This window comes from Hirundo rustica, chromosome 6 (genome assembly GCF_015227805.2).
Source record: "Hirundo rustica isolate bHirRus1 chromosome 6, bHirRus1.pri.v3, whole genome shotgun sequence".
In the NCBI taxonomy this organism is placed as follows: Eukaryota; Metazoa; Chordata; class Aves; order Passeriformes; family Hirundinidae; genus Hirundo; species Hirundo rustica.
The window spans coordinates 15,474,856-15,500,780 of record NC_053455.1 but is presented as its reverse complement, the minus strand read 5'-3'; the positions used below and the strand labels follow the sequence as shown (position 1 = coordinate 15,500,780).

Here is a 25,925-nt window from a genome sequence, read left to right as displayed (position 1 = left end):
AATGACTGCTGTTAGAAAAAACACCAAATCAGTTATGATGTCTGTGTTTCTCTACAGTGGAAATCACTGTAGGTTAATAAGAGTGCTGTGGTAGAGGCTCACATACAAGTGAATTCCAGAAGGAATATAATTGTGAGCATTGAAACTATTCAAATGTAATTGCTTGTTTTGCAATTTTGAGTGTGCTGACTGGAACGAAACACCAAGTTTCAGCTAAGCTGTGGAGGATTCTTGTCTTTTCAAAGAGCAAGCTACTCTGGCATGCACTTTGTAGAGGTCAGTGCAGTACAACCACTCCAAATCTTTTTTTACTCCAATGTTTTCCTAATACCCTGTGGCAGGAATATCTGAGTTTCTCTTGTCTTGGAGCCTGAAGACTCACGTCAATCTGATATTTCCTTGTCTGAGTTTCTGTTCCAGGTCAGCAATTTGGTTTTTTCAGTGCCTTTGGAATTCTCAGTTGAGAGTAACATCTCTTCTGTGGATTGTAATCTTCTTATCTTTAGTTTTCCTTTCAAGTGCCTTAAGGTCCTAAATGGACACTTTCTGGCATTCTTATCTCTCACAGCTGCAGAAGCTTGAACCTAAACTTAGCCTTTTGCTAGTGTCTTCTTGTCCCTTACTAAAGAAATGATTTTAACGCCGCATGATTTTATGACTAATTTTTTTAAATATTAAGAGGTGGGTCTTCAGTATTTTTAATTACTGTAGTAGCAGCAGTGATAAAATAAAGATTTTTGCTTATACTGGATTACTTGGAGGATAACAATCTCCATTAAAGATCCAAATTTACTCTTATTACTGAGTTTGGACCCTGAGGTACTACTAGAACTTCAGTAGTTTCATGTTCTACATATTGCCTTGTGGTTAGTCACAATTTGAAGGTTGTAAAGCTGTTTTCTATATGGATGTCTGGACATTTGAGAGAGTCAATTTGGCTGAACAGTGGCTGAAGTAGTGTGTTCTTGACACTTCTGGTACGATTTTTACATGTGGCTCCCCTGGGTGTTATTCTCAAGAAACAATGGCTTTGTGGCAGAATGTAAAGTTTATACATATTTATCACCATCAGGATGATAGGAATAAGTAGACTTGGATAGGAATGATACTCTGGGCTGTTGACTTATACGCCATCACTCCTGATGTACAGTGCAGGAAGCAAGAGGTCAGATGTCAAGAAACCATTTTGCCTGATTTTGCTCAATCTCTCTTCATTGCATGTGCTTAACAAACTTTAAGAGTTTAGACTGTGAGACAGGAGACTTCTTTGAGAAAGAGGCAGTTAGCTGTTGTATTATCCCTAAAGCCAAGAAAAGCTGGGATGCATGGACACTGTGCTTTCTTTCCTGTGTTCTGACAAAGCAATTTATTATGGCCCAATTATATCCTTCATAGCATAGATGTTGGTATGTAAAATAGCTGAACGGTTGTGGAAGAATTATGTCTTCCTTCTTTTTCAGTATGTGCAGGCTACTGGACTGGGTTACCAATAGGAACTTCTGCTCCACTCTTTAGGGGGATGTTATTGTCAACTGACTTGAGTGTGGCACTGCATAGTCCGTGTCTCAGGTCTGAGAGGGCTTGAGATGGTGGGAATGAGGGAAAGGACACTCTTCCTGGGGAATTCTACCAAGTAATCAGGACTGGTTTACACCATGGGTATTATGCACCCTACTGGTTCTCTCAGAATGTCGTAGTTTCAGGGACAGTTCAGGTAATGACAGGAAGAATGATCCAACGGTTGGAGTTCCACATACTGAGCAACTAAGTCACGGCTCTTCTGTCTGAAAGAGCAGCAGCTGATGGGAATGTGAGAGAGGTCTGCAAGGTCACAAGTGATCCAGATAGGGATGGGTAATTTCATTCCTTTCTAGTGCAAAGAACATACTAAGTTCATAGGAACTAGACAAAGCAAGTAGAGGGAAGTGATTCTTCAACAGCATGTGACTCTTTGCCAAGTATCATTTGTGCTAAAGGTTGGCATGAGTCCCAGAGGTCAATGGACAGTTATGTGGAAGAGAAATACATTGAGAGCTTTGAATTATACGAAACCACACTGAGCTCAGAAGTTCCCTGAACTGAAAATAGTTGGTGAAATTATACATGCTTGCCTTGTTCTTATTCTTGCATTTGCTTCTGCTTATGGCCTTGTTGGAGGTAACTTACTGAAGACATTCGTTCCCATCTGACCTCTCCTGGATATTCTTATAATGTATATTTTTTATCAGAGCACCACTCATGCATGTGAAATGTGTGACTTTTGAATACTTGTCCCCTCAAGTAACGGTTTCACAATACAGCTGATTCTGGAGTGTTAGCTTCCTGCAAGTTTATCTGCCTAGCCTGCAGCAATATAGTCAGACAAGGACAGGGACTGCAGTTTGGGACCCATTCTGTCTTCTAAATGTGTTATCTGTTTGAACACTCCATGTAATCGAGGGGGAAACTAGGAGCTTGAAATATGGTCTCTTGATTCACAGTCATCATAACTTCCATGAAATGCATTCCATTCAGTTGTCTTGGTACCTTCTCTCAAATCGTCTTGATATTTAAAATCTCTTTTCATTCAAAGATGTGTGGGTGCTGTGGGAGACATGCTCTATTCCTGCAAGCTTTCTTTGACAGTATGCCACACAGGTACTGTGGGGACATCAGTTCTCTGAAGAGGAACCCTGGTGACTGCTTGGTCTGCTGCAACAAAAGCTCACTCTGACTTTCAGCTTCTCCTCTGTGCAGCTGGAGGTGGCCTTCAAATTGTCTCTCCTAATTAGCTCATAAAACTTCTTTGAGGAAGAAACAAATGATCCCATTTTACAGATTTTATGGAGAAACTGAGGCCCTGACTGAGTAGAAATTTTCACACGCTTAAGTAAGCAGGCAAGTTCATGGGCTTTACAAGATAGAGGATGCTAGGTTTTAGATTTTAAGCACACTTTGAATATACTCTCATTATTAGACAATTCATTTCATCTCTGATGATTGTCTGAGATAGAGCATGGTGCTCCTGCTTATCAAAATTCTTGAGTCGCTGTAGTCAGTAGCAGGTTATAGATTAGTTTCATGTTTTTATCTTGTCGTCTAAAGTTGGAGAATGTCAAAGTAAAATGTATAACAAGCCCATCTTATCTCTTGAACCTCCTTGCTGACTCAGCCCTACAACTCTATTCTTAGACTTCCGTGTTCTAATCTGCACTGGCTGATTTCCCCCATGTTTTAAAGTTTTTCTGTTGTAGCAGCTGTAGCCAAGACTGTTTTTATCGTGGAAGTGGAAAAGTACTGCCAGTCTAATGAGTGGAAATAGATGGTCCAAGCAGCTGTACTGGAGGCACTATTTTTTTAAAGGGGAATAACAACAGAAAAGGAGTATGGTGAAATGTAAACTGTTTTTGGCAGGTTCCGTGGAAGAATAATGCTAAATACTCTAGCAATCTTGTTCTTTGTCAGTCCTTCCTGCTTTCCTTTTTTCATGGGACTACTTAATGAAAGCTATGTTTACATGCCTGGGCTTTATAACTGTTTTATAAAATCTATCTGTATTTCATGTGTGAAATACTAAATCTTGAATATAATCAAAGTTTTTCTTTGATGGTTTCAAGATTTGAAACCATCAGAGAGAAATAACTATCTTCATTGATGTCTGTTCAATTAAGTCTGTAGAATTATATAAATTATGAGTGATATTGGCTTTTTCTTTAGACAGTAGAAACCAGTACATTTCTCTAACTTTGTTATTCTCAGACTTAGATAAAAAGTATCTTTAAGTTTTACTAGTTGCTGTCAGTGAATTTCAGGACATTCATAATTCTGTGATTTTTTGTTGCAGGAAAGGGACAAATTCTACTTGACACGCTGTGTTATATTGGAGTTACTGCAAGCGCTCAAGTTAAAGTCACCCTTACCAGACATGAATCTGCTGCTGTTGGTGCAGGTACAGAAAATTCTGATGGAATTCTCACACTGTTCCTGTCTTGCCCAGGTTTGGGAGTAGGGCAGAGGCTGAAGAGCTAAGTCCAACATGGTTACAGAAAGTACCAGCAATGTCTGGGGAAGCAAGAGCTTTTTAAATCCAAACCCAGTTGCATTTGTATGCATTGGTGCATACATTAAGGCTCCTACATTAAAATTTAAGAAACTAAATATGGAATCCAAATTTCACATAATGATAATGACCTGTGCATCACTGCTGATGTATTGAAGATCACAGAATATATCATGATTTGGAAGGGACCCATAAGGGTTGAGTCCATTGAGTTTTATATCATGTCCTGTTGGGGCAGCTGCCCCTGGTGCTGCCTTCTCTTCATATCCTAGCCTCAAACCCTTGTCATCAGCTTGTGTGGGAGGGGGTCCTAGTTGAGTGGGTCACAACTCAGTTTCTGGCAGTAAGTTTTTCTCCAGTTCCTGTCGGCCATTTTGTTTCCTGTAGTTTTTTAGCAAAGGATACATTGACAATATTTCTGCTGCTTTCATTCTGTGGGGTCAAGCTACCACTGAAAAATATGAGGAAATGAGATACAGACTTGTGAAAACTTCTGCCTCCAATAAGGGAAGTGTGGCGCAGTTTGGCATCGCAAGCCTGTCCCACCAAAACCATTTGCTGAAGTCCATCAAATGTAATCACAGGTAGTGGGCTCTCATTGTTTACAATGAGATAATGATATGTAAGGAACTTAAATTTAGAAACTTAAAATTATGGGGGACCAACATAACAGCACTTCAAAAGGTCCAGGTGAGGTGTTTATTACACAGATCCCTCATAATGCTCCCAGCATCACAGCTCCATTCACTCTTTCCCTTCCCATTGTGGGTCAAAGCTTCATGTAGCTTACTATGGACTCAATTTCTTTTGAGTACTGGTACATTACTCATAGTAAGTAAGTGATAGCCAATTGAATAATACAGACAAAATAATAATAATACAGACAAATGAAATTATATAGCAGTTAGGATAACTCTGAAAACAATTATTATGCCATCAGTGTTAGGGGAAGAAGCTGGGAAGGGAAGACTAACACGTGAGGTTTTTTTTTCTTTTCATGGTTAAAGGTTGTTTTTAAAAATCCATTTAAGTTAAAAAGCACAAGTCTGTCTTTTTTTTTTTTTTTTTAAAATTATTATTAAACCCAAACTTATTTTTTTCAGTCCCAGGCAATACCATCAAATAACAATCACCAACCTCTTTCTGTTTTACAACTGCAGTGATGCACCTTGATACCATGGACATTGATTTTTGTTGACTTGAACTGACTTTCCCTGTATTATAGAATAAAGAAATTATTCTGCATTACTCCTATAGTTCAGTTTTGTGTCCACCCCAAAGCATTACAGTCCCCTAGTCTAGTCCTTCTTGAATTTGTCATTTGAGAATGCAAACAGGCCATGTCATATTTGGCAGTGGGGCTTAACTGATTTACACTTGTCCTTCATATTGAGTCAATTGCCTGAGAGACCCAGTAATCAAAACTCTCTCTTACATTACCTTTATCTCATAAAGATAAAATGGTAATTGCCTGGATTTTCCTCCTAGCACTGTTTCCATATGCTGTATTCACTTTGGGATGTATTCATACCTAACACAACAGCATCTAATGTGGATATAAATGTCTTTTATGATGTCTCTCTTTCAGAGGCTGATGAAGTGATTCATATTTCCTGCTATCCAAAGCAGCCAGCTTCTGTTTTTATGCAGTCAGTGGTGAAGAATAGGGGTTGTATTCACACCATCTGCCAGAGATGCCTACTTGGAGGCATGATGACTGCTTCTCCCATTGACTGTGCAAATTGGCAGCTGTCAGTAGTATGTGGTCTGAATCACTCAACAGCCTCTGGAATTGCAATACCATAGTAACCACTAAGCCCATCCTAATCACCACTGTAATTTAAGAAATCTGCCAGTAAAAATGCATTTGTCTCTTATTTTTAAATTATCTCTGGTGCCATTAATAGAATGAAGGGATTGGTTCACCTCTTTACCACACAAAACCACTACGATATTAATTCATACTGTATGCTTTTGAATGAAAAAAGCCATAGCAGAGTTAACACAGCACCAAATAGAAATGGTTTTAATTTCCAACAGTTATGCCTTCATGGACATGTTAGCCTGTATGTAAGATTCCATACAGACAGTGCACACAGAATACAGAGATTCTGTCAAAATGTTCCAGATAACAAAGGAGCTAGGAGCACTTTGATTTAATGATAGATCAGTCGTGGGCTGACTAACAAAGGAGTTCCTAGAAAGGTACATTTGACACCCACATTTATCCAGATTACATGGTGCCATCAGTGTCATTGCTGACATTAAGGCTAAGATGAGAGTTAACTTTATCCCACTTTGCAAAGAATGAGAATTTTTAACCAGATCACTCCAATCTTTGCTTAGGTGTCCTGGATGATAAAGGGTACGGAAAGACTGTCTCCTTGATTTGTCCTAGCAAATGAAAGCCATCATGTACATGCTGCTGTTCCATGGGTTTCCATAGGAACTGCTTCTTCACAGCATTTTGTTTCCCAGTACTTCTCTCCTGCTCACATTTCATCATCACATATCTTCAGGAATTCCATTGACTTCAAATTATACCGGTGTCTCTAGAATTTACTTGTGCAGTCAGTCTCTAAGATTCAATGTATCTGATCTGTTTTGTTGTAAAGCTTGTAGAAGTGTAAGAGTAAATTCTAGGGTTGTAAAGGATATTTTGAAATACTTTCATGAGGAGCAGTCAAAAACCAAACCAAACAAAAAAACTTGCTCAAGTGCAGAGACAATGTTAGGACATTGTTGTAGGAACAACCAAATCATTTGCAGGGTGTCCAATGCATTATTGAAGTTTATAATGATTACATAACAGCATTAGCAAGTTTAATGTATGAATGATGTGGGCATTGGAGATTTTAGGTCAAGGGATTGGGAAACAAGGAAAAAGGTAAAATAAAAGCATGAGAAAAGCAATGAGAGATATGCTACTGCAATAGCATGCAATGACCATCTCTCAGAAACAGCTTGTTTATGTAGTATTGTGCAGCAGTTATACCACACCATACTAGTATGTTGTCAACTTCAAAACTCTTTATATAATTCATCATTGTAGAACTTCAGTGAACATGTTATAATATCACAGTGAAGAATATGGCATCCTGCCTTATTCTCTCTCCTGTTTCACTCTATAATGGAAGAGGAACATTTGATAAATGCAAGAAATAGCAACTTTTTTTTTTTCATAAAGAAAATCTGATTTGTTGCACAATATTCTTCAAATTGCTCGTGCATAGCATATATGTTAATTAAGCACATTAAAGTCAGATTTTTTTTCAATAAAATTATCTCATTTATAATGGTGAGTTAAGTAGGTTGTTTATAAAAAAAGAGATCTCTAAAGGCAAATTTCCTTGAATAAAAGCAAGAAAAGATCTGAACTGATTTTAATGAAGTAATGAATAAATTATTAGTGTCTTCAGGTTCCTCAAAAATAATTAAAAAATAACTTGCCTTTAATTTCTTCTTAGTTTGTTTGTGCAGATGCTGGAACAAAACTAGCTGAATCAACAATCCTACATAAACAGATGATTGCCTCAATGCCTGGAGTAAGTATTGAAGCAAAGTCCATTTCTTAGTTCTGTTGTTCTGATTTTTTTTTTTTTTTTAATACATCTTATTCAGCTTGCTTTGCTTCATTTTAATGCTCTTTCCTTTTCATTTCTCCTCTGATTGGCAAGATGTATTACAGGCAGAGGTTGAGATGCTTCATCCTTTTTACTAATGGTGGAAAAGTTCTGAATTTGATGTTGCTTCCCTTGTTTTCACTGATAACCTGTAGTCATGTAATTGACTTCAGTGGAGCCTGTGCTCAAAAAGTCAAATCAAAGATCTGCAATTCTCAGTGGGGAGCAGACCAGCTGAATGCATCAAAAAAATGGTAGCAGGATGGAAAGTGCAAGCCATTGCCTCCATTCTCACAAAAGATTATCTGATTAAAGATTGGAGTTAATGGTATTTTTCTAGTAATGTGTAAGTCATTCACCTATATCCTGCTGATGAGTGTAGCTAAATTACAAGTACTCCTAATTGCCCAGGCACTGAATATGCACCTGGTGAATATGGGAGGAAGTAACACAATGGGAGGTCTTGACACATGACACACATGACTGAGTACCCAAGCAGATGGAAGAGGGTTAGCCGAGGATTGCTTCACAAGCTGAGTGAGGAAAACTTGTTTCCCTATGTGTGTGTCAGCTTTAGGGATGACTTAATAGGATCTTTCCCATGTATCTTCTGAAGTGCGTGATTTTTTAAAATGCTAATCTTTAATAATACCTTTCCTCCCAACAGGATATTTTAATTTATACTTGCTTTGAATAGATAGACTAACACTGGTGTTACAAGGTATGATAGGAACATGATAATTTCAGAAGAAATCATAGAAAATTAGGATGCCTACTGCTTGCATGAAACAGAACAGGTTGTTGGAGAGAAGTCTTGTGAAACTGAGCAGTTAGTTTCAGAGACTGGAGTGTAATCTCTTTCATAATTCTATTATTCAATATTCCAGAACCCAGGTCAAATCCTTCTTGCACATAAACTGAACGGAGGATATACTGACAGGGTTCCCAATGACCATATTTTACTGGTTTTTATTCTGTCATGGGAACTGACAGGAACAACATTTGAAAAGCCAGAAGGTGGCATAGTAAGGTAACATACAAAAATGAGGAGTGCCCAGGTCAGTTGTTTAAATATAGAATGCTGGCAGTTTTTAAAATTTCAGCCACTAAAACTCAACTGTGGCTTAATAATTTTGTGACTAAAACTAAATCTAGTTCATTTGTATGCTCAGATAGGATAATCGGCTTCTATGCTTCAAAGTGCAGGTAATCAAAAGGAGGTCAAGGAACAGTAGTTTTCTTCTGTAAGCTTTACTGCAGTGTTCTGCCCTGAGCCTATAACTTCGGATAAAGTAGATTTTTGTGACTTCAAAAAGATATCTAATTTAATAATGTAATCATTTAGCCTCAGAAGTTAAGCATTTCTTTTACTTGGTCCCTAAGAATGAGGCCTCCATAGTTCCTGTTGAATTCAGCTAGCATTATCTTCACCTCAGACTATTAACATATTAACAGAGGTTTATGTGATACCTAGTGGGTCGGTAGTATCACCTTTGGAAAGCTTCCCTGCAGGGTTCTCTGATCTATTCAAACCCCTTATTTAATCTGACAGCTTTGTTCTGTTGACTGCTTTATGCACCTTGGGCACATCTTGTGCTAGCTGAGGGCCAGATTCACATTTGTCACTGTTCTAGGAAAAGGATTATGAAAATTTGTAGTGCATGAATACAGCAAGCACCACATTGTGTCCTTTTGTTTTCCCTTTGAGGTTGTTTTTGCTCTGGCACAGGTGGCTTCTCAATAAGCTCATACCTTTATGATCTAGCTGGAGCACTGCATAGCTTAAGTGCCATTAAGATGCTGCATTTTGAATGCTTTTTATTCAGAAATATACAATAAATATTTGTTAGCTCTTGCGAAAAGGAAAAAATATAATACATTTCAGTGATGCTCATTTTAGTGATGTTTACATATAAAATACCTGAAGTTATTTAAACTGTTTTTCCATTGTGATTAATGTGAAATAAGGGCATCTGTGCCTGTGATTGAATTTTGTTCTCTTTGATTGCAACTGATTGGCTCCAATTGCAGAAATGATCAGCTGCTTGAAAAACTGAGTTGTTCAATTCTCACGGAGTTTTTAAGACTTTGATTCTGGGCCACTATAAATTTCAGGATGACATGACAAGAATATTCTTGAAAGTTTCATCAGTTAATCTTTTATTGCTGTCATAGATAAGAGTATTTTATGATGCATGAAGAAATTACAGAAGCTGGGCTATCTTCTTATATTATAATCAGATAAGAGGACATAATACAGTGAGAAGAAGAACATCAAAGAATACCTATTTCTAATTATTCTAAAAAGTAAAATAAAGAATTTGAGACAGACCAGTTGTATTCTGGTGAAGCAAAACCTGGTACTTAAACTTCTTTTTTTTTATGTTTTAGTGTGGAACAGCAGCAATGGAATGTATGAGGCAGTATGTTGGGGAAGTGCTGGATTTCATTGCAGATATGCATACCTTAACCAAACTGAAGGTTGGTTCTGGCATACATTGATCTAAAGTGTATGAATTTTTTTTGACAAAAATAGTTTTCTGTAAGGAACCTGCCTAGGAGACATGGTAGGAAGTATTTGAGGATGACTGACAGGTTTTTTCTTTTTCTTTTAAAAAAATATTAGTGCTGTTCTAGATTAGAGACTTCTGTGGCATCAGTAGAAAGTAGCTTATGTGGTCTTGAAATGGAGGCCAATTCAAATATTGTGAGCACACAATAAAAATGCAGGCATGATTTTTTTAAAATGTTGAAGATAAGCAAATATCATACCAAAGTCACTGTGAGAAGCAGTTGTGTTTAATATCACCCAGGGAAGCATAAAACTCCTTGCCTGTATAACAAGTACACGCTTGTGGAGGATTCCTGTGTCTCTTTTAGACAAAGTCACTTAAATTTATTTGAAGTTCAGAGGTAATTAAAATGCGGTAATTAACCTAAAAAGGGGAGTTTTCTCTTTTTCTAATGGATGCTGTTGTTTTCTTTGTCAAGTTATATTCTGTTGAGGTGGGGAAAAACCAAATACCTCTTACCTCTGTAGTCCAAAATGCATTCAATTTCTTTATCGTTGTTGAATAGCAAATTGATAAGAGGAGTGATAGGAAAAAACTTCTGTTAAAATAAAGTATTTTATTTTAACAGAATGCATTTCATCAAAAGATCCTAGTACTCATTAGCTAATCAAAACCTAGAATTCCTGTTTCATGGAGCAACTTCATGTTCCTATTAAATTTCCTACAGAATGGAAATTCTCTAAGATGTTTTGAAAAATAAGTAGCCTAAGTAACATTGCTGCTCTGAAGATTATTTATGAAGCAATGAGATAAGAATTTTTACACTACTAGTTTCTCACACACTCACTTGTTCACTGTCCCTCTGGCCCCTCAACCCCGCCTTGTGCCACCTTATTGCATGTTAATAATACTTACCACAAAGGAAGAAGAATCCCAGCTAAACTGAAACTTGTGCCTTGAAACTCATGGTAACTGTATTTTACTTGGCCAAATATTCCTTTCCTAAATTCTTACCCTGTTGGCCATGAATTCCTTTGAATTGAAAAAAAAAAAAATAGTCTCAGGGAAGCAGCCTGTTGTGCTGGAGCAGAAATTTACTTCAAAGCACAAAGTAATTAGTCATTTGAAGTTGAACTGGATTGCCTTCCCACTCTATCCTATTAAGTTATTCACCCATTTCTGTTACAGTTCAGAACTGCTTTCAGAATAGGTAGGCAAATGAATCATAAATTAGGCAAGAGATGCATCTGGGTTGCTAGTTCCACAAAAAAAAAAGAAAAAATGGGCTTACCTGAAACCAGGAATGGGGAAAATTTCTTATAAATACTTGCAGGTATCCTCTGTCATGTGCAAAATGTTTCTGTAGAAAAGTTACTGTCGTTTGAACTTTTTCCTTCTGCCCATTTCCCTTGAGCAGTAGTCTGATTTTTAGAACTATTCTTACAGTGCTGAAGTCTGATGGTTACTACTTCTCCTCAGTGGGACTATTCATTTTTAAAAAATTTATATATGGTTATAGGTAGAATGTGAACTTAAACTTTTACCTCTTTTTTCACTTTCATGTTTTGAAATTGGACAAGAAGCCTCCCAAATCAGTCATCTGACCATTTAAAACGAAGTCAGAAATTTCATGTTGTTTTGATTTAGCCATGTAATACAGGAATCTGAGGACAAATTTAGCGTAATTTTATGTATGGCAAAGAATAAGCTTTTCTGTCTTAGAAAATTAAAAGGCAGTTTTTATTTAAACAGATAAAACTTACTTTGTGGTTTCAACATGTTTGAGAAAATATTTGTAAGCATTTCTAAGTTTACGAATAGTCAGAACTTCAAACAAATTCACAACATCTAGGTTCAAATTCTTGCAAGCTCACTTAATATATTTGCTTACATTGCTTGGGTTCTATTAACAGAGGTGTTACTCCCTAGAAAATGAGTCCTAAGATCATCCGATTATACAATTTCTTATGACAAGTGTGTATGATCAACAGCATCCGGGGTTATCGCTAACAAGGAATGCCATATGATTTATATGACCAGTAACAATCCCAACAGCTGAAGGTGGTTTTCAAATTTGGAAATTTGTACTCTCTGTAGGAATTCAGAGAACGGAGGCAGTTAAAGTTGTTTATTTATATCCAATGTCATCTTTTGCATATCCAAGGATAATTTCTTTGAAAGAGGCTAATTATTTTCAGTCCTGTATTTTAGGAACTACTGCACTGTAGAAAAGGTATAAATGTTAATTCTCAAGATAATTGGAATTCAGTGTACTGTTTCTGTTCCGTTTCTTATGGTTTCTTTTTCCCTTTGAGATAACATCCTAATTGGTAAAGCTTAGCAGGATTTCATTTAGAAAATTCCACCATTTTTGAAGATTTATAATGTATCTGCATAACTGTTTGTCCTTTTTACCTGTCTGTATAACAAAGTCATTAAATATTCATGATGGTACATAGAGGATTTTTCTCTTGAAAAAAACTTTAAGTGCAATTTGATAGTGTAAGTTTCTGGGGTCAGATACTTATGTGTTACAAAAATATTACTGGTTCAGTGATTTCTATCCTGTAATAATAATTGAATAACTGATGACCTGATTTTCTTTTGCGAAGCATATGGCTCTCCTCTTAAGCAAGCAACTGCAGTCAGCATGTGTTCTGTTATAGCCTAGTACCAGAAGGTAATGCAAGGTTAGCTAAATAGAAATACAAAAGTATCTCAAGAAGCAGCAATGAAACATCCCTTAAAGCTGGCAAAGCGGAATAAATTATCTTTACAGGCATAAATGTTTGAGTGTTTCTTGGTAAGAGTTTTGGCCTTTTTTATTGCCATGGCTTAAAGGCATTTGTAATGCAACAGTACAGTGTAGCTGATTAGTGCAATATAGTCATTGCTGGTGAAGAAGTGAGAGCTTCTTTCTGAACATGTAAGTGGAATATTGCACACGGAAGGCATTTCCTGCCCAGGTGCTGTCCAGTTAAATGGTTAGATTATTTCATTTTTACCCAAGCTCTCTGGATGTGCAAGCATTAGTTTGTATTTACCAGCTGTTGAGTTTGCTGATACAAAAGCTGTCTGTACATTTTGCCCAATTTATATTTTGTCTGGCCTCTTGGAATTGCAGCCCTCTGTGGGAAGATCTGCATCATACAGGTGTTACTAATAAAGGGATTGGAGAAATTTTAAAAGTCTATTTCTGAGCTTTGTTTTGTAGACACAGTTAGAGATCCTGTGAAGGAATTGAAGGAGAGTGAGATAGAATATGCTGTTTATGTGTAGTTCAAGTAAAATACTCTTTTTGGGTAGGAAATCAGATATTTTCCTTGCAGAGTCACATGAAGACTTGTTCTCAGCCACTGCATGAAGATACATTTGGTGGACATCTGAAAGTTGGTTTAGCTCAGATTGCTGCTATGGAAATCACCCGGGGAAACCACAGGGACAACAAAGCTGTGATCCGGTATTTGCCTTGGCTTTACCATCCGCCTTCGGCCATGCAGCAAGGGTGAGAATGCTTTTCCACAAAAAGGAATACTAAAATGAGTTAGAAATCTTCACAAAATCATATTATTTCTAGATTCCATAGATAAGACCCTCAGTAGGAAATGGTGGCAGTGGGACATTGAAACAGCTGCTCAGCATCTCGTTGATCCTTAACTGAGGAATTTGTCAATGTAATATTTAAAGTACATGCCAAAGGGATAGTGGAGGTAACTCTAGGGGCTTGACTGGAGTAACACTGGAAATTAACTTGATTCTTGGTCTAGGTGAAGACATTAAAAAGCACACAGGCACTTGATCAGTCCTAGAATTACAGAAAATATTCTCTGAATTATAGATAATACTATATTACAATATACATTACAATACAATACATTATATTACAATACCTTTGAAATTATGGAGTGCAAATGAGTGAGAGCTCTTAAGTGTAGGCCTAATGACGTATGATAAACTACTAACTTCACCTGGATAAAGTTAAATGAGAGAAATCCTGCTCAAGACATGTTTTCTGTCCAATTTCATTGTGAGAAATCCTGATATACAGTGTTTATTTTCTAAAAAAAGGGGGAGTACTGTCCCTTGTGTTACAGTGACGAGTTGTTTCAGGTGTAGGCAATTGGACTACGTTTCAACAAACCTGTATTCCTGTCCCAGCTTTGTCCCAGACTATCTGTCCAAGATTCTGAGGGCTAAGCTATTTAGGCTCCAGTCCTTCAGGTATATCTCCATGTGCATTTACATTGAGCATATCTGCACTTGGAAATAATGAAGTGCTGATCTCCTTGCACTTTAGCTACTTATATGTTAAAAAAAAAAAGGAACACATGTTCCTAATTGAAAGTAATAAATTACTGTAAGATCCTATAAGGACTTGAGGAAGAACATTGTATCAGATTTTTTTAAAAACCAAAAATTAATGGAATGCCTCTTGGGTAATATGAGTCTTTGACAATGACATCAATTGGAAACTAAAACCAGCAGGGAGAGTGTCCTAGTAAATAGTAAATACTGATTTATTGATGGAAAAAGAATATTTTTTTCCCCTATGCCTATGAATTCAAATGAGCATTTGGTCAGAGCTTGGAAGTGGCAAAAGGACAGACAAGATGGCACCAGTAAAGGCCTCTTCCTTTTTAGATTATATAAGCACAATGCTTTGCAATTAGACACTGCACTAGATGGTGGATAAATACTTGTGTCACAAAAAAGCATAGTCCCTGCCCTCAAAAACACAAATATGCAAGGAGAGGCTCAAGAATGCAGAAATTAACTGCACTTTACCAATGGAGAAGTGGAACACAGTGGGGGTGAAGCAGCCGGCTGGTGTCCAGGGGAGCTGAGAGGAGCATTTCCACTTGGGCAATCCTTCCCATCTGATGATATCTGTGTGACAAAATCATTGTATGTGGAAGCAATGGATCTGTGAATGCTTTAACCTTTCATAGAGACTGTTTCTTCAATCCACCAAATAGGTTCTATTTGACTTGTATTTGGTATGTCAAGGCCTCCAAGTTCTGTGTGGTTGGAATCTTCCCACACGCTGTACCAATGATCTGGGTCTCCAGCACACTGAGACTGTATCTGCCAAACGTGCATAAGGCTCCATATTTTGGGGAAAGCTAGAAAACTTAGTATCATTGTAAAATCTGCTCTTTCTTGACAGGCCCAAGGAGTTCATAGAATGTGTCTCACACATTCGTTTGCTGTCCTGGCTACTTCTGGGGTCTCTGACACACAATGTTGTCTGTCCAAATTCTCCATCATCTTGCATGCCTATTCCACTGGATGCAGGTTCACAAATTGCTGACCACCTTATTGTTATTCTGATTGGGTTTCCAGAGCAATCAAAGGTAAGTGATTATGTGTTTTCAGTAGAGATATATTATGTATTTGCCTTATTGCAAACATCTATTTTTAGTAAGAAAAAAGGAGGGATAAAAGCTTAATAAAACCCAGGACCCAGGAAAGAAACGTCTGCACAGTTTTCCTTACGTGCCTAAAAAACTGATGCAATTAGTACACTTAAGTTTGAGGCTTGGCTATTCCAAAATGTCTGAACACAGGAGTGAGGAAAGAAACACTGAATTCCAAATTGAAGCTTTAGCAATGACTGTCTCTGTAGCAAATCTCTCAGAGTTATTTATTCTTGTTGTATGTTTGCATTGGATAGCATGTAAATGATTCTATGATCAAAACAATTACAAACTGATGATTCAAGCACAACTTTTTTCTTCAGGTGTTCAGGAGAAGAAGAGTTATTACAGATTACAAGACATTTGTGACAGTAGTTTAAGACAAATATAGAAGCAGTCTTTGACACCAACAGGTTTTTATTAGTGACAGAAGCAGAATGATCACAGATTTATCTTAAAAATAAAATTGTCCTTTCCTTCCGTCCACCCAGCCAAAACACTGATGCTTCCCATTCATTTCTTTGGCCTTTTTTTGCTCTTTCAAATACCTCTTTCCAGTTACCAAGCAACCATTGCAATGTTTGGTGCAGTCATACTGCCACAGAGCATGAGTCCCTCTTGTACTTGCAAACTGAGAAAACATCTCTGACCAGAAGCATCTTTCGTGTAATGAAGTAGTTAATGGCCAGCAGTCCTGGAGGCTCAGACACTGTGATATATAACAAGGATTAGCAAGGAGCCATGCCTGAGTATGCAAGATGAATTCTCTTTCCTTGACTGTTTTCTTGTGACTATGAGCAGTCCCAGCAAAGGAGAAATGGCAGATTAACAGAACAGATGTAAAATTATGTGTTTTGTATGATAACTGTCCTTTCAGGTTCTGAAGTGGAGTCATATGTGCCAGAGCCTTCAGGCCTTCCACAGATTGCAGTGGAGATTTCCATTAAGAAAGTTACAGAAATAGTCCTGAATACCTGTTTTGCAAAACTAACTTTATTTTAAAGGGACTGACCTTAATGATAGGCACTTAGACAGCGTGGGAGCGTATTTGCAAATGCGGTTTTTGATCTGAAAATATAAACCCATTTTTTAAACATGGAAAAAGTGTTATCAAGGGTATTTGACTTCCTAGTTCCTAATGGGAGGGAAACACGGGAAAGTGAGGGGCAAAACTGCACAGTGGGACACATGGCAAGGGAGAAAAGCCTCTGTACTGTATCCCAATGCACGTATTTAAATAAACATTTTCGTCTATTTTCTGGTTCTACAGACATCTGTTCTGCACATGTGTTCCCTGTTCCATGCATTTATATTTGCTCAGCTCTGGACAGTGTATTGTGAACAAACAGCAGTAGCTCCGACAGTCCAGAATCAGAATGAATTTAGCTTTACAGCGATCCTCACAGCCCTGGAGTTCTGGAGCCGAGTGACACCGAGCATCCTGCAGCTAATGGCACATAACAAAGTGGTAAGTCATGTGCTGCAGACAGATTTAGTACAGATTAAACTCAGAGGAGGCTTGTCTCTGTTTCAGTGGAATACAACAGACTATGAATAACATCATAAAGTGACTTGGATGCTTTTGAGAAATTAAAAGGATAGCTAATTAGTAGTTATTTAACCTCACAGGGGGGCTGAAACAGGATCTAGCCAGAATCTGCCTGAAACTGCATCAGAGGCTTGTGTCGCTGGTTGTTGGATTAAGAGCTCCTTGCATCACTTCTCATTTTATATATTCCTGCTCTTAACTGTGGTCTGTTCTTTATCTGGCTCTGCTTTACAGCAGAAATGGACTGTTCTAGGATAATTCTGTGAATATCCATTTGATTATTTTTTACCACGTGATGATGAAAAAATACACAACTGCTGACAACTGGCCACCCATAATTCACAGGTTACTCATCATAAATAAGCTACATAAATATCCCTTGAAACATTTTTGAGTAATGATTGACTGGAATGAGACATCTCTAGAGATAAGATTTAGAAGGGAAACGTTCACTGTGTCCAGAAGTCATCCAAACCATTTGCTTGGAAATTACCTTTAAACGTTTGTTTACCTCAAATACTTGCTTCAGTTGGAACAACTTTGCACAATAAGAACCCGGGGGGCTTCCAGCAGCCCTCTCATAGCTGCTCCTTTGCTTACCCTGGACTAATGATTCTCTGTACCTGCAGGCTTAGGGTTAAGAGCTTGTTGCTGATGGGCAAGGCCTATTGTGTTTCCCACATCCCAGATAGTCACGACAGGTCAAAACTTTTTAACTGGCTCTGGAAAGCCTGCTGTTAGTGGGAAACATTTTTATACATGGCCCATTTCTCTTAAGTTAGGTCTTAATGTTTGGGTTTTTAAGGTTTGCTGCTACCCAAGTTTTCATTCTTGGTTTGTTTTGGTTTTCTTTTTTCTTTTTTAAATGTAGACCTGCTATGTGTAGGGAAATTGTTTTATGTAATTTCCCTTTCCCCATGTGAAACATCTTCCATCCCTGGCAGGTATGGACCTTGCCCTTTTAATTGTAATTGCATGGGCTGCGCTTGAATGTCTCAGCCAGTTACTATTTCCTGTGTCTTGTCCATATCAGGCAATGACCACCTAAAGCTGTCCCTAGATGATGTTTTAGCCTCTGACATGTGTTGAGGTCTCTGTGGTTCACAAGCCATTGCTGGGAACAGTAGTTCAGGAAGCTCCATTTGAAGGAAAGGGAAGTGTGTGTAGCATTTCCAACCAGCCCGTTGTCTAGTTAGACACAAAAGCCTCTTGTCGAGCCCGAGGACAAGAATATGACTGGGAAGTCGCAAGTTCCAATCCTTTTTCTGAAAGTATATCATGATGTAGCTTTAAAGCTACAGTTATTAAGCTCTCTGCCTCAGCTCTTGTTCTGTGAAATGTAGATGATAATACTTGCCTGTCTCACAGGGGTGTTGTGAGGTTTGTTAGTTAGTGTTTGTGAAGCACTTTGAGAAGCACAACATAAAAGCTAAGTTTATTATTATCAGGGGGAATATACATGTAGTTTAGACAGGCACTGTAAATAGTCATTGCTGGCTCAGGGTGTTTGTCTTGTACCTGTGAATTTACACAATATAAAACATAAAAGCTGTCTACTACCAAATAACTGATATTTGCATCTGTCATAAATTATGATACAAAATGGAGAATTATGGGCTAGCTGTCAGTTCAGAACAATAAATTGACTTTTGATGGGGGATAATAAGATGGGTTTTGTGAGCATGTTAATTTTCAAAGATTCAATAAATAAAAATACCAATTTCTGACGCACAGATTGATGAGAGTTTCACAGTGAAGACATAAAAAAACTATTTATGATGTCTGAAAAGAACAAAGACAACTTGTTTTGATGTGTGGTAAGAATTAAAATATATCAAGGATTGAAATATTTAACTGATAGATGTTACCACACTGGAGTGAAACTAAATAAAGAAAAACATCCCATATGTGCTTATGTAATATTCAATCTTGTATATAATTGATTAATAAATGCACACCTTGTGGTACAGTATAACTGCCTAGCAAATATAGGAAGATCACACGGAATCTCTAGGTTGGAAGAGACCTTCAAGATCATTGAGTCCAACCCATGCCCTAACACCTCAACTAAACCATGGCACCAAGTGCCACATCGTCTTTCTTTAAACACATCCAGGGATGGTGACTCCACCACCTCCCTGGGTGGACCATTCCAATACCTTATCACTCTTTCTGTGAAAAACTTTTTCCTAATGTCCAACCTATATTTCCCTTGGCGCAGCTTAAGACTCTGTCCTCTTGTTCTGTCAGTTGCTGCCTGGAGAAAGAGACCAACCCCCAGCTGTCTACAGCCACCCTTCAGGGAGTTCTAGAGAGTGATAAGGTCACCTCTGAGTCTCCTTTTCTCCAGGCTAAACAACCCCAGCTCCCTCAGGTGTTCCTCATAGGCTTGTGCTCCAAGCCCCTCACCAGCCTTGTTGCCCTCAAGATCCTTCCTAGAGACTCTTGGTTTATCTTACTGCATTGTTGTGCTGGATATTAATTTGGTTTTACACTTGATTTTTCTTTTCCAAGATGGTGGAAATGGTGTGCCTGCATGTGATCAGTTTAATGGAGGCTTTACAAGAATGCAACTCTACTATCTTTGTAAAGGTAGGCATACAATACCATGAATATTTATTAAATTATTTTGCCTAATTATTCTGATTTCTAAATGTATTGTCCTCTGCTTCCCCTCCCACTCAAAAGAAGAAAGTGGAAGAAACTGACTTGAATTTTAATGCCACTATATAACCTAGCAGAGCATACTGAAAAATAAAATCCATGGCAAGAAGACCAGACCACAATCTCACATTCGAGTTCTCCTGATTTTCTTTAAATGAACATCTAATCTACTTCCTCTTTCCATTGCCACTAATGATCTTATTCTTCTAATAGACACAACTAATGTCACTGACTTTGAGAACCTCTAGCTACTGCCTGAATTTTCAGCCACTCTGTATCTTTTAACCATCATAGTTACTTTGCAGATCTCCTCTGTGTTCTGAGCCTCACATTCTTTTAGGTAGATAACAAAAACTTTTTGCCATGGTGGTTTTCTTGTTATTATATGTGTATGAGTTGTTTCTTTGGAAATCCATAGTCAATCTTCCATGGGTTATCACAGTGTTTGCAGAAGGGCTGAGGTAGTCTCACAAGCATAAATCAATTTTACTATCCTTTTTTATGTTTTCCCAGTGCAAGAGAGTTTCCACATAAGTAGTTAAGGTTAATATAGTTTTTCTGTTGCCATAAAGGAAATTTCTGACTACTGCTTTACTCCAGTCTTTTATGATCAAGCAAGAATTGAAAATAAAGTAGCTAAAACTGAAGGTCTTTATGTCAACGGATGTGAATGCATTCACACTCGTGAAAATATAGATTTGTAGTGTCTTGATTCACTACAGAAATTCTGTCACTAAAGGATGTTAAAGTGATTATGGCAATGTCTGAAAGACATATGGGCTTCTCTTTTAACCAGTCCAGGATGTTCAGAATTTGACAAAGATGAAGAGTGGCTTTAAAGCTGTGAAAAGAGAGGCCTTTAGGGCCAAATCCTTGTCACAAATCAAGTGAATGCTTTCAGGGGGCTAGGTTTGAGAGTATATATCAATATAATGCTGTCATGTTACTATAAAATCAAGCTCATAAAACCGTGGAACTCTGAGTTAAGGTGCTAAGCTTTCACGTTTAGTGGATGGGAGATGGAAGAGAAGAATTTGGGTGATCAAATCCCCTTTACTCAGCCCTGTGAGTGAAATCCTGCATGAACAATATACATGCATATACATGCATAACAGTGCTATAGGGTTTAAAGTTCCAGATTACTATTTTCTTTTTTTTTTCTGAACTAACTGATTGTAAAAATATTTATTGTAGATCAGAATGAAAAATAAGTGCCATGATTTAAGGACTTAATGTATGTTTGAAGTCCTTCAACGATGCAGTGGTGCAAAGATAATTCACACAGGAACCAGTGAGTGGCTTCTCTAATTTAAAAAAATCAAATTTGAGATGGTCTCTTCTTCAATGACTGTTAAATGAAATGAAAGTGTTCAACTTTTCTCCTGCTTTTCAATGTCAAAGGAACTGTGAAAGTGGCCATTCCATGTTAGGCATTGGTGTTGAGACCAGCGTCTTGCTGGTCACATCTTTGACAATCAAATGTGTATCTGAGGAACTGGGTAGCCTACAGTAAAGACAGGAACAGCTCAGCTTTGCAGAGACCCAAGGGTTTTAGGCAGCTCCAGCAGCTTTTTAGAGAGCTGGGCAGGCAGCAGATTTGGGGAGCCAGAACAGCATCGTGACCAGCATGTTCTACAGCCTGCTTTTCCTTTAAAAATTAAACTGGATTTAATATAGCTCTGTTGAAAATATAAATTCAAAAAAATGATAGTGTCTGACAGCACTCTTTTCTTCCAGCTGTTCTTTCTAACTAGTGTTTTGTATTCTTCCTTTGTGAAGAAAAGGCTGGCTGAGGATTAGTTAACAAAACTCAAGTGCTTCCATAAAAATGTCTTCTTGTGTGACTTATCTATCTGGCAGCTGTAGCACTAGAGGGTTTGCTTGCTTGTGCCTGCAGCAGAGTTTCATTTCCCTAAATATGTCCAGAGCCTTCAAGACAGAATTGGTGCTGGAGGACAAAGATCTGTATCTGACCTCAGACTTGTCCAGAAGAGATATTGATAAAAGCTAGTTTCCATGAGTGCCCTTTACAGTCTGTATTTTTGGACATGATTCATCTTAATCTATTTTAGATACTTGCTTTGGAACAAGATGAACTGGATGTGAAGTGCTTGATTCTCTCAGCTGACTGTAAAAGTTGTCCAGTGGATTGGTTCAGATGCAGAGGGGCACCCTAAGTTTCCCAGCTGGCTTCCCCTCTTGCTTGATGTACTTCTGACACCAGTCCTGCCAGCACTGGCTAACTCCACAGGAGCTCCATCAGTGCCAGATGAAATTGTCAGTGATGTTTTGTTGATGGCAGTGGGGTGTGGAGCATGGCCTCTCAGATCTGTTCTCTCCTCACCAAAAATCCACCTTGGGATTGTGTTCACTGCATCTTATTAAGCACTTCATTAGTGTGAGAGCCCATGGAAGGATGTACAGAGCTCACATGTCTGCTGCATCTGGCTGCGTTACAGCTGTTTTGGCATTCATCTGCCTGTAGATGCTGAGGTTTGACGATGGTTCTTCATGTGGTAGACTAAGTAATGAGTCCTGACAGAGCTGCATATAATTCTCCAGCAAAGGAGCACTGAAATTGAAACCATTATCATTCCTTTCACAAGGGAAACAGCACTTTATCTAATGTTGTCAATAGTGATTAGGTTTAACTTGCAGCTGCCGGTAGCGTAATTGGCAAATTGCAAATTTTAATGCCATTTGGAGGAACATTTTAGAACAGTAACCTCAGTGGTATGAATACTTTTGCTAGAAATTCCTCTCTGGCTTTCGTAAGGTTGTCATGTTACACTTCCTCAGAAGTAAAAGTTCCCTAAGAGCAGGAGTCTGAAATACATATCACTTCAGTCCAATCACAGCTGACAAATTTGCAGACTTCCTCACCTTGTCCTTCTGGAGAGCTTTTGCCTGTGCTCCCCAGCCTACAGAATATCTCACATTCTGCAATGAAGCATTGATGTGGCTAGTGGCTTAAGAAATGTTGGGTACCATTTAAATGTATGACCTGTTATTAAGAACTACTGCTGCATGATTTTTTTTTTATTTTATATATATATATATATATATATATATATATATATATATATTTTTTTTTTTTTTTCCCATTTCTTGTTGTATACCTCAAGGTGTAAAATGCTTACTCTGTTTACTCTGATACTGCTCACCTGCACAAACAGAAACCTTACAAGGAAAGTAATTAGTGACTTCCTGTAACAAGTTTAATTCTGTATTTTCATCATTGCCTTAAACAGGATAATTGCTGCTGGTGACAAGGGAAATTGCTACTATAGACAAGGGAAACTGGCTTCTTTACATCAGAGTTACCTTCTCCAAGTACTTAAAATAACCACATTTTCAGATTTGATGTTCAGACTATGCCAATTCAAATGGCTAAATACATTAGATGTATCCTTCTCTGTCTCACAGTAACTGTAGCATACTTACAATCACTTGTATAATAACAAAATGCACCTCTTCTTACAGCTCATACCAATGTGGTTGCCAATGATACAGTCAAACCTAAAGGTAAGTTGTTTTCTAGTACCTTATCCTTTCATTGTTAGTATTATACATTTATGTAAATTCTGTAAATAAGATGTGTTCTCCATATTCTCTGAAAATAGGTAATTGTAGCATATGCAGTTGAGATGAAAGTGTGAGCGTAGATAGAGCATCATTTGCTGAGATACTTGCCTTCCAGTCAGTACTGCTCTCCTTTTCCCTTTGGAACACTTTCCTCTGCCCAGGTTCTGTGTTGGGGCCTTTCCACTCTGTTTACTGAGATTGGTTGCTCCCTGGCCTGTGGATTTCTTAATGTCTTAGGCTTGACAGATCCTTGACAAATCAGGATTGGGACTCTTGACTCTGGAATTAGATTTGGGTTCTAAAGATGATATTGTGTGCCTATTTGCTTGGGCAAAACTGTACCATCTGGCCCTCTTTGTAAGGGAGAGCAAGGTGAGTGTGTGGTTTGTGAGTCAAGAAATTTTTGGTGAAGAGAAGAAAAGTTTTGGAGTTGGCCTCAGTGTGGAGTTGTGTCTGTAAGCACGTTTGCCTTCCATGGCAACAACACAGGGCAGGATGTGGAAGAAAGAAATTTGACGTGGGGCAGTGTAAGAAATTCCCTGGCCAGCAACCAGTACCCTTCACATTGCTGTATTAATGTATGCATTAAAGGTAAGAAACTAAATGTTTTGCATCATTTCAACAGCATTTATCTGCTGGACTTCAGCTCCGCCTCCAAGCCATCCAGAGCAATGTCAACCATCACAGCCTGAGGATGTTACAGGGTTCAGGACAAATGAACAACAGCTCATCTGTGCTCCGCAAGTGGCTACAGTGTACCCAGTTTAAAATGGCTCAAGTAGAAATTCAGTCGTCAGAAGCTGCGTCTCAGTTTTACCCTTTATGATTTCCTCCAAAATATTCATTTTTTTTAGCCTAGCAATAACAGGATTAGAGCTGTAAAAGACCTTTTGTATAAATCCATATACAGAATATATACTGTAGCTACACTTTTTAGCCTAGGACAGATTGTGAAAAATGGGTGAAGCTAAGAGCCTGCTCCTGTCAGTTTATAATTACAGTTACTCAGGATCAACAGGTTCTAAGTCTGCATTCATGAACATGGATTGGACTCAAATCTATCACATTGTACATATCTCTCTGATCACTGAAATAACTTGTTATTAAATGTTCCTTTACATTATTTTTGAAGCTAAAACAAAAATCACTTTTCTTTACCTTCTATTTTTTTTAAAAATATAATTGTGAGTATTCACTAACATGGAAGTGCTATGTTGCTATTTTTTGACAATTACAAAAGAAAATAGGGTTTTTAGGAACCTTTATATAAGTTTTTAGGGGGGATGTCTTTTTCTTTTTTAGATTCACATCTGGCAATGCAATAAAATCTGTCAGTATAAAACAGTGATGTTCTAATGAGGCTTTTTGTCATCATCTTCTGGGAAAACAGCAGCTTGTAAGGAGAGTTGTTATGAAGTGCACTTAGAAATTAGGTTGCTAAACTGTGCCAATTAATTTGTGGGTTTTTTCAGTACATTTTCCAAAACTGCCAGGTCTGATTTATTATTTTTTGAAATACTGCTTTTACTTCATTGAATCTCTGCTGCTCTTCTTTGTAGGTTTCATAGAAGCCTCTTTGATTTTGTGACTACTGTATTGTATTCTTCTGTCGATACTTGTATACAGTGCAATTAAAAAGATATCCCAAATCTATTCTTATTTATGTCTACAGATTTTATGTTGCAAACTTCAAGAGGAGCATGACTGGACTTGAACTTTTGCATAATGATATTTACAAATCCCAGCATTTGCATACGATTGCATACGTGATGTTTAATAACAAATGGATTTTAATATCATTAGGAGACTCAGCCAAAGCCCATTGGAATCTAAGGAGAATCAATTAACTCAGTGGATTTTACATAAAATCTTGAAAGTATAATGATTTACCACGTCTTATAATAAATACTTAAATCTGTGCAATCCCAGTTGTATTTTCTGTATTTATTCTGTAATGCACTGATTAGAGAAATAACAAAAATTAAGTTGTATATCGGAATGTTATTAAATTCCTAGTCTTTATTATCACTCTCAGAATCTGCCTGAGTACACTCCAGGTTTTGTGAAGGGTCAGTCTTCCCTCACTGATTTACTAAAATAAAAATGGAAATGTTTGCAGATATGCCAATTAAGTACTGTTATGCTTTACAAAAAATAAAACCAACCAATGAAACAAAGAAAAAGCAGTAAGGCATGTGCTAGCTTGCTTAAAAAATGCCTCCCTCTGTGTTTTCGGTGGAGAGAATTTGATTTGGATAATCTAAAACTGAAAGCAACCTAAAATGAACTACTTGGAGACTGGGGATGAAAAACAGTAGGGATAAAAGGGAATGAGAGAGACCCTCCCACTGAGTCAAGATTCAGAGCGGACACCCTTGCCAAAGTGAACCCCAGACATGACCAACAGTTTTTGGGCCTAAAGGTTTTAACAGCACTTAATCGATAGCCTAATTTAAACAATTTAACAAAGTATTGTATAAACACACCAAGTCACTTAGAAGCCCCTCTTACTTACACACCTAACATACTTAAGAA

General features: G+C 37.7%; 1 protein-coding gene across 10 annotated transcripts in view; it reads left to right on the top strand.

Annotated features, from left to right (window-relative positions):
* UNC79 (unc-79 homolog, NALCN channel complex subunit) overlaps positions 1 to 25,311 on the top strand; it is a 115,648-nt gene extending 90,337 nt beyond the window's left edge. For all 10 annotated transcript variants that reach the window (XM_040067869.2, XM_040067866.2, XM_040067862.2 and 7 more), the window contains 9 exons: positions 3,824 to 3,928; positions 7,507 to 7,584; positions 10,054 to 10,143; positions 13,505 to 13,680; positions 15,343 to 15,529; positions 16,863 to 17,060; positions 19,656 to 19,733; positions 23,289 to 23,330; positions 24,016 to 25,311. In XM_040067869.2, the coding sequence (XP_039923803.1) occupies positions 3,824 to 3,928; positions 7,507 to 7,584; positions 10,054 to 10,143; positions 13,505 to 13,680; positions 15,343 to 15,529; positions 16,863 to 17,060; positions 19,656 to 19,733; positions 23,289 to 23,330; positions 24,016 to 24,216 (1,155 nt within the window). In that variant the 3' untranslated portion in view covers positions 24,217 to 25,311. The remainder of the gene's footprint in view (positions 1 to 3,823; positions 3,929 to 7,506; positions 7,585 to 10,053; positions 10,144 to 13,504; positions 13,681 to 15,342; positions 15,530 to 16,862; positions 17,061 to 19,655; positions 19,734 to 23,288; positions 23,331 to 24,015) is intronic.
* The last annotated feature ends 614 nt before the right edge of the window (positions 25,312 to 25,925 follow it).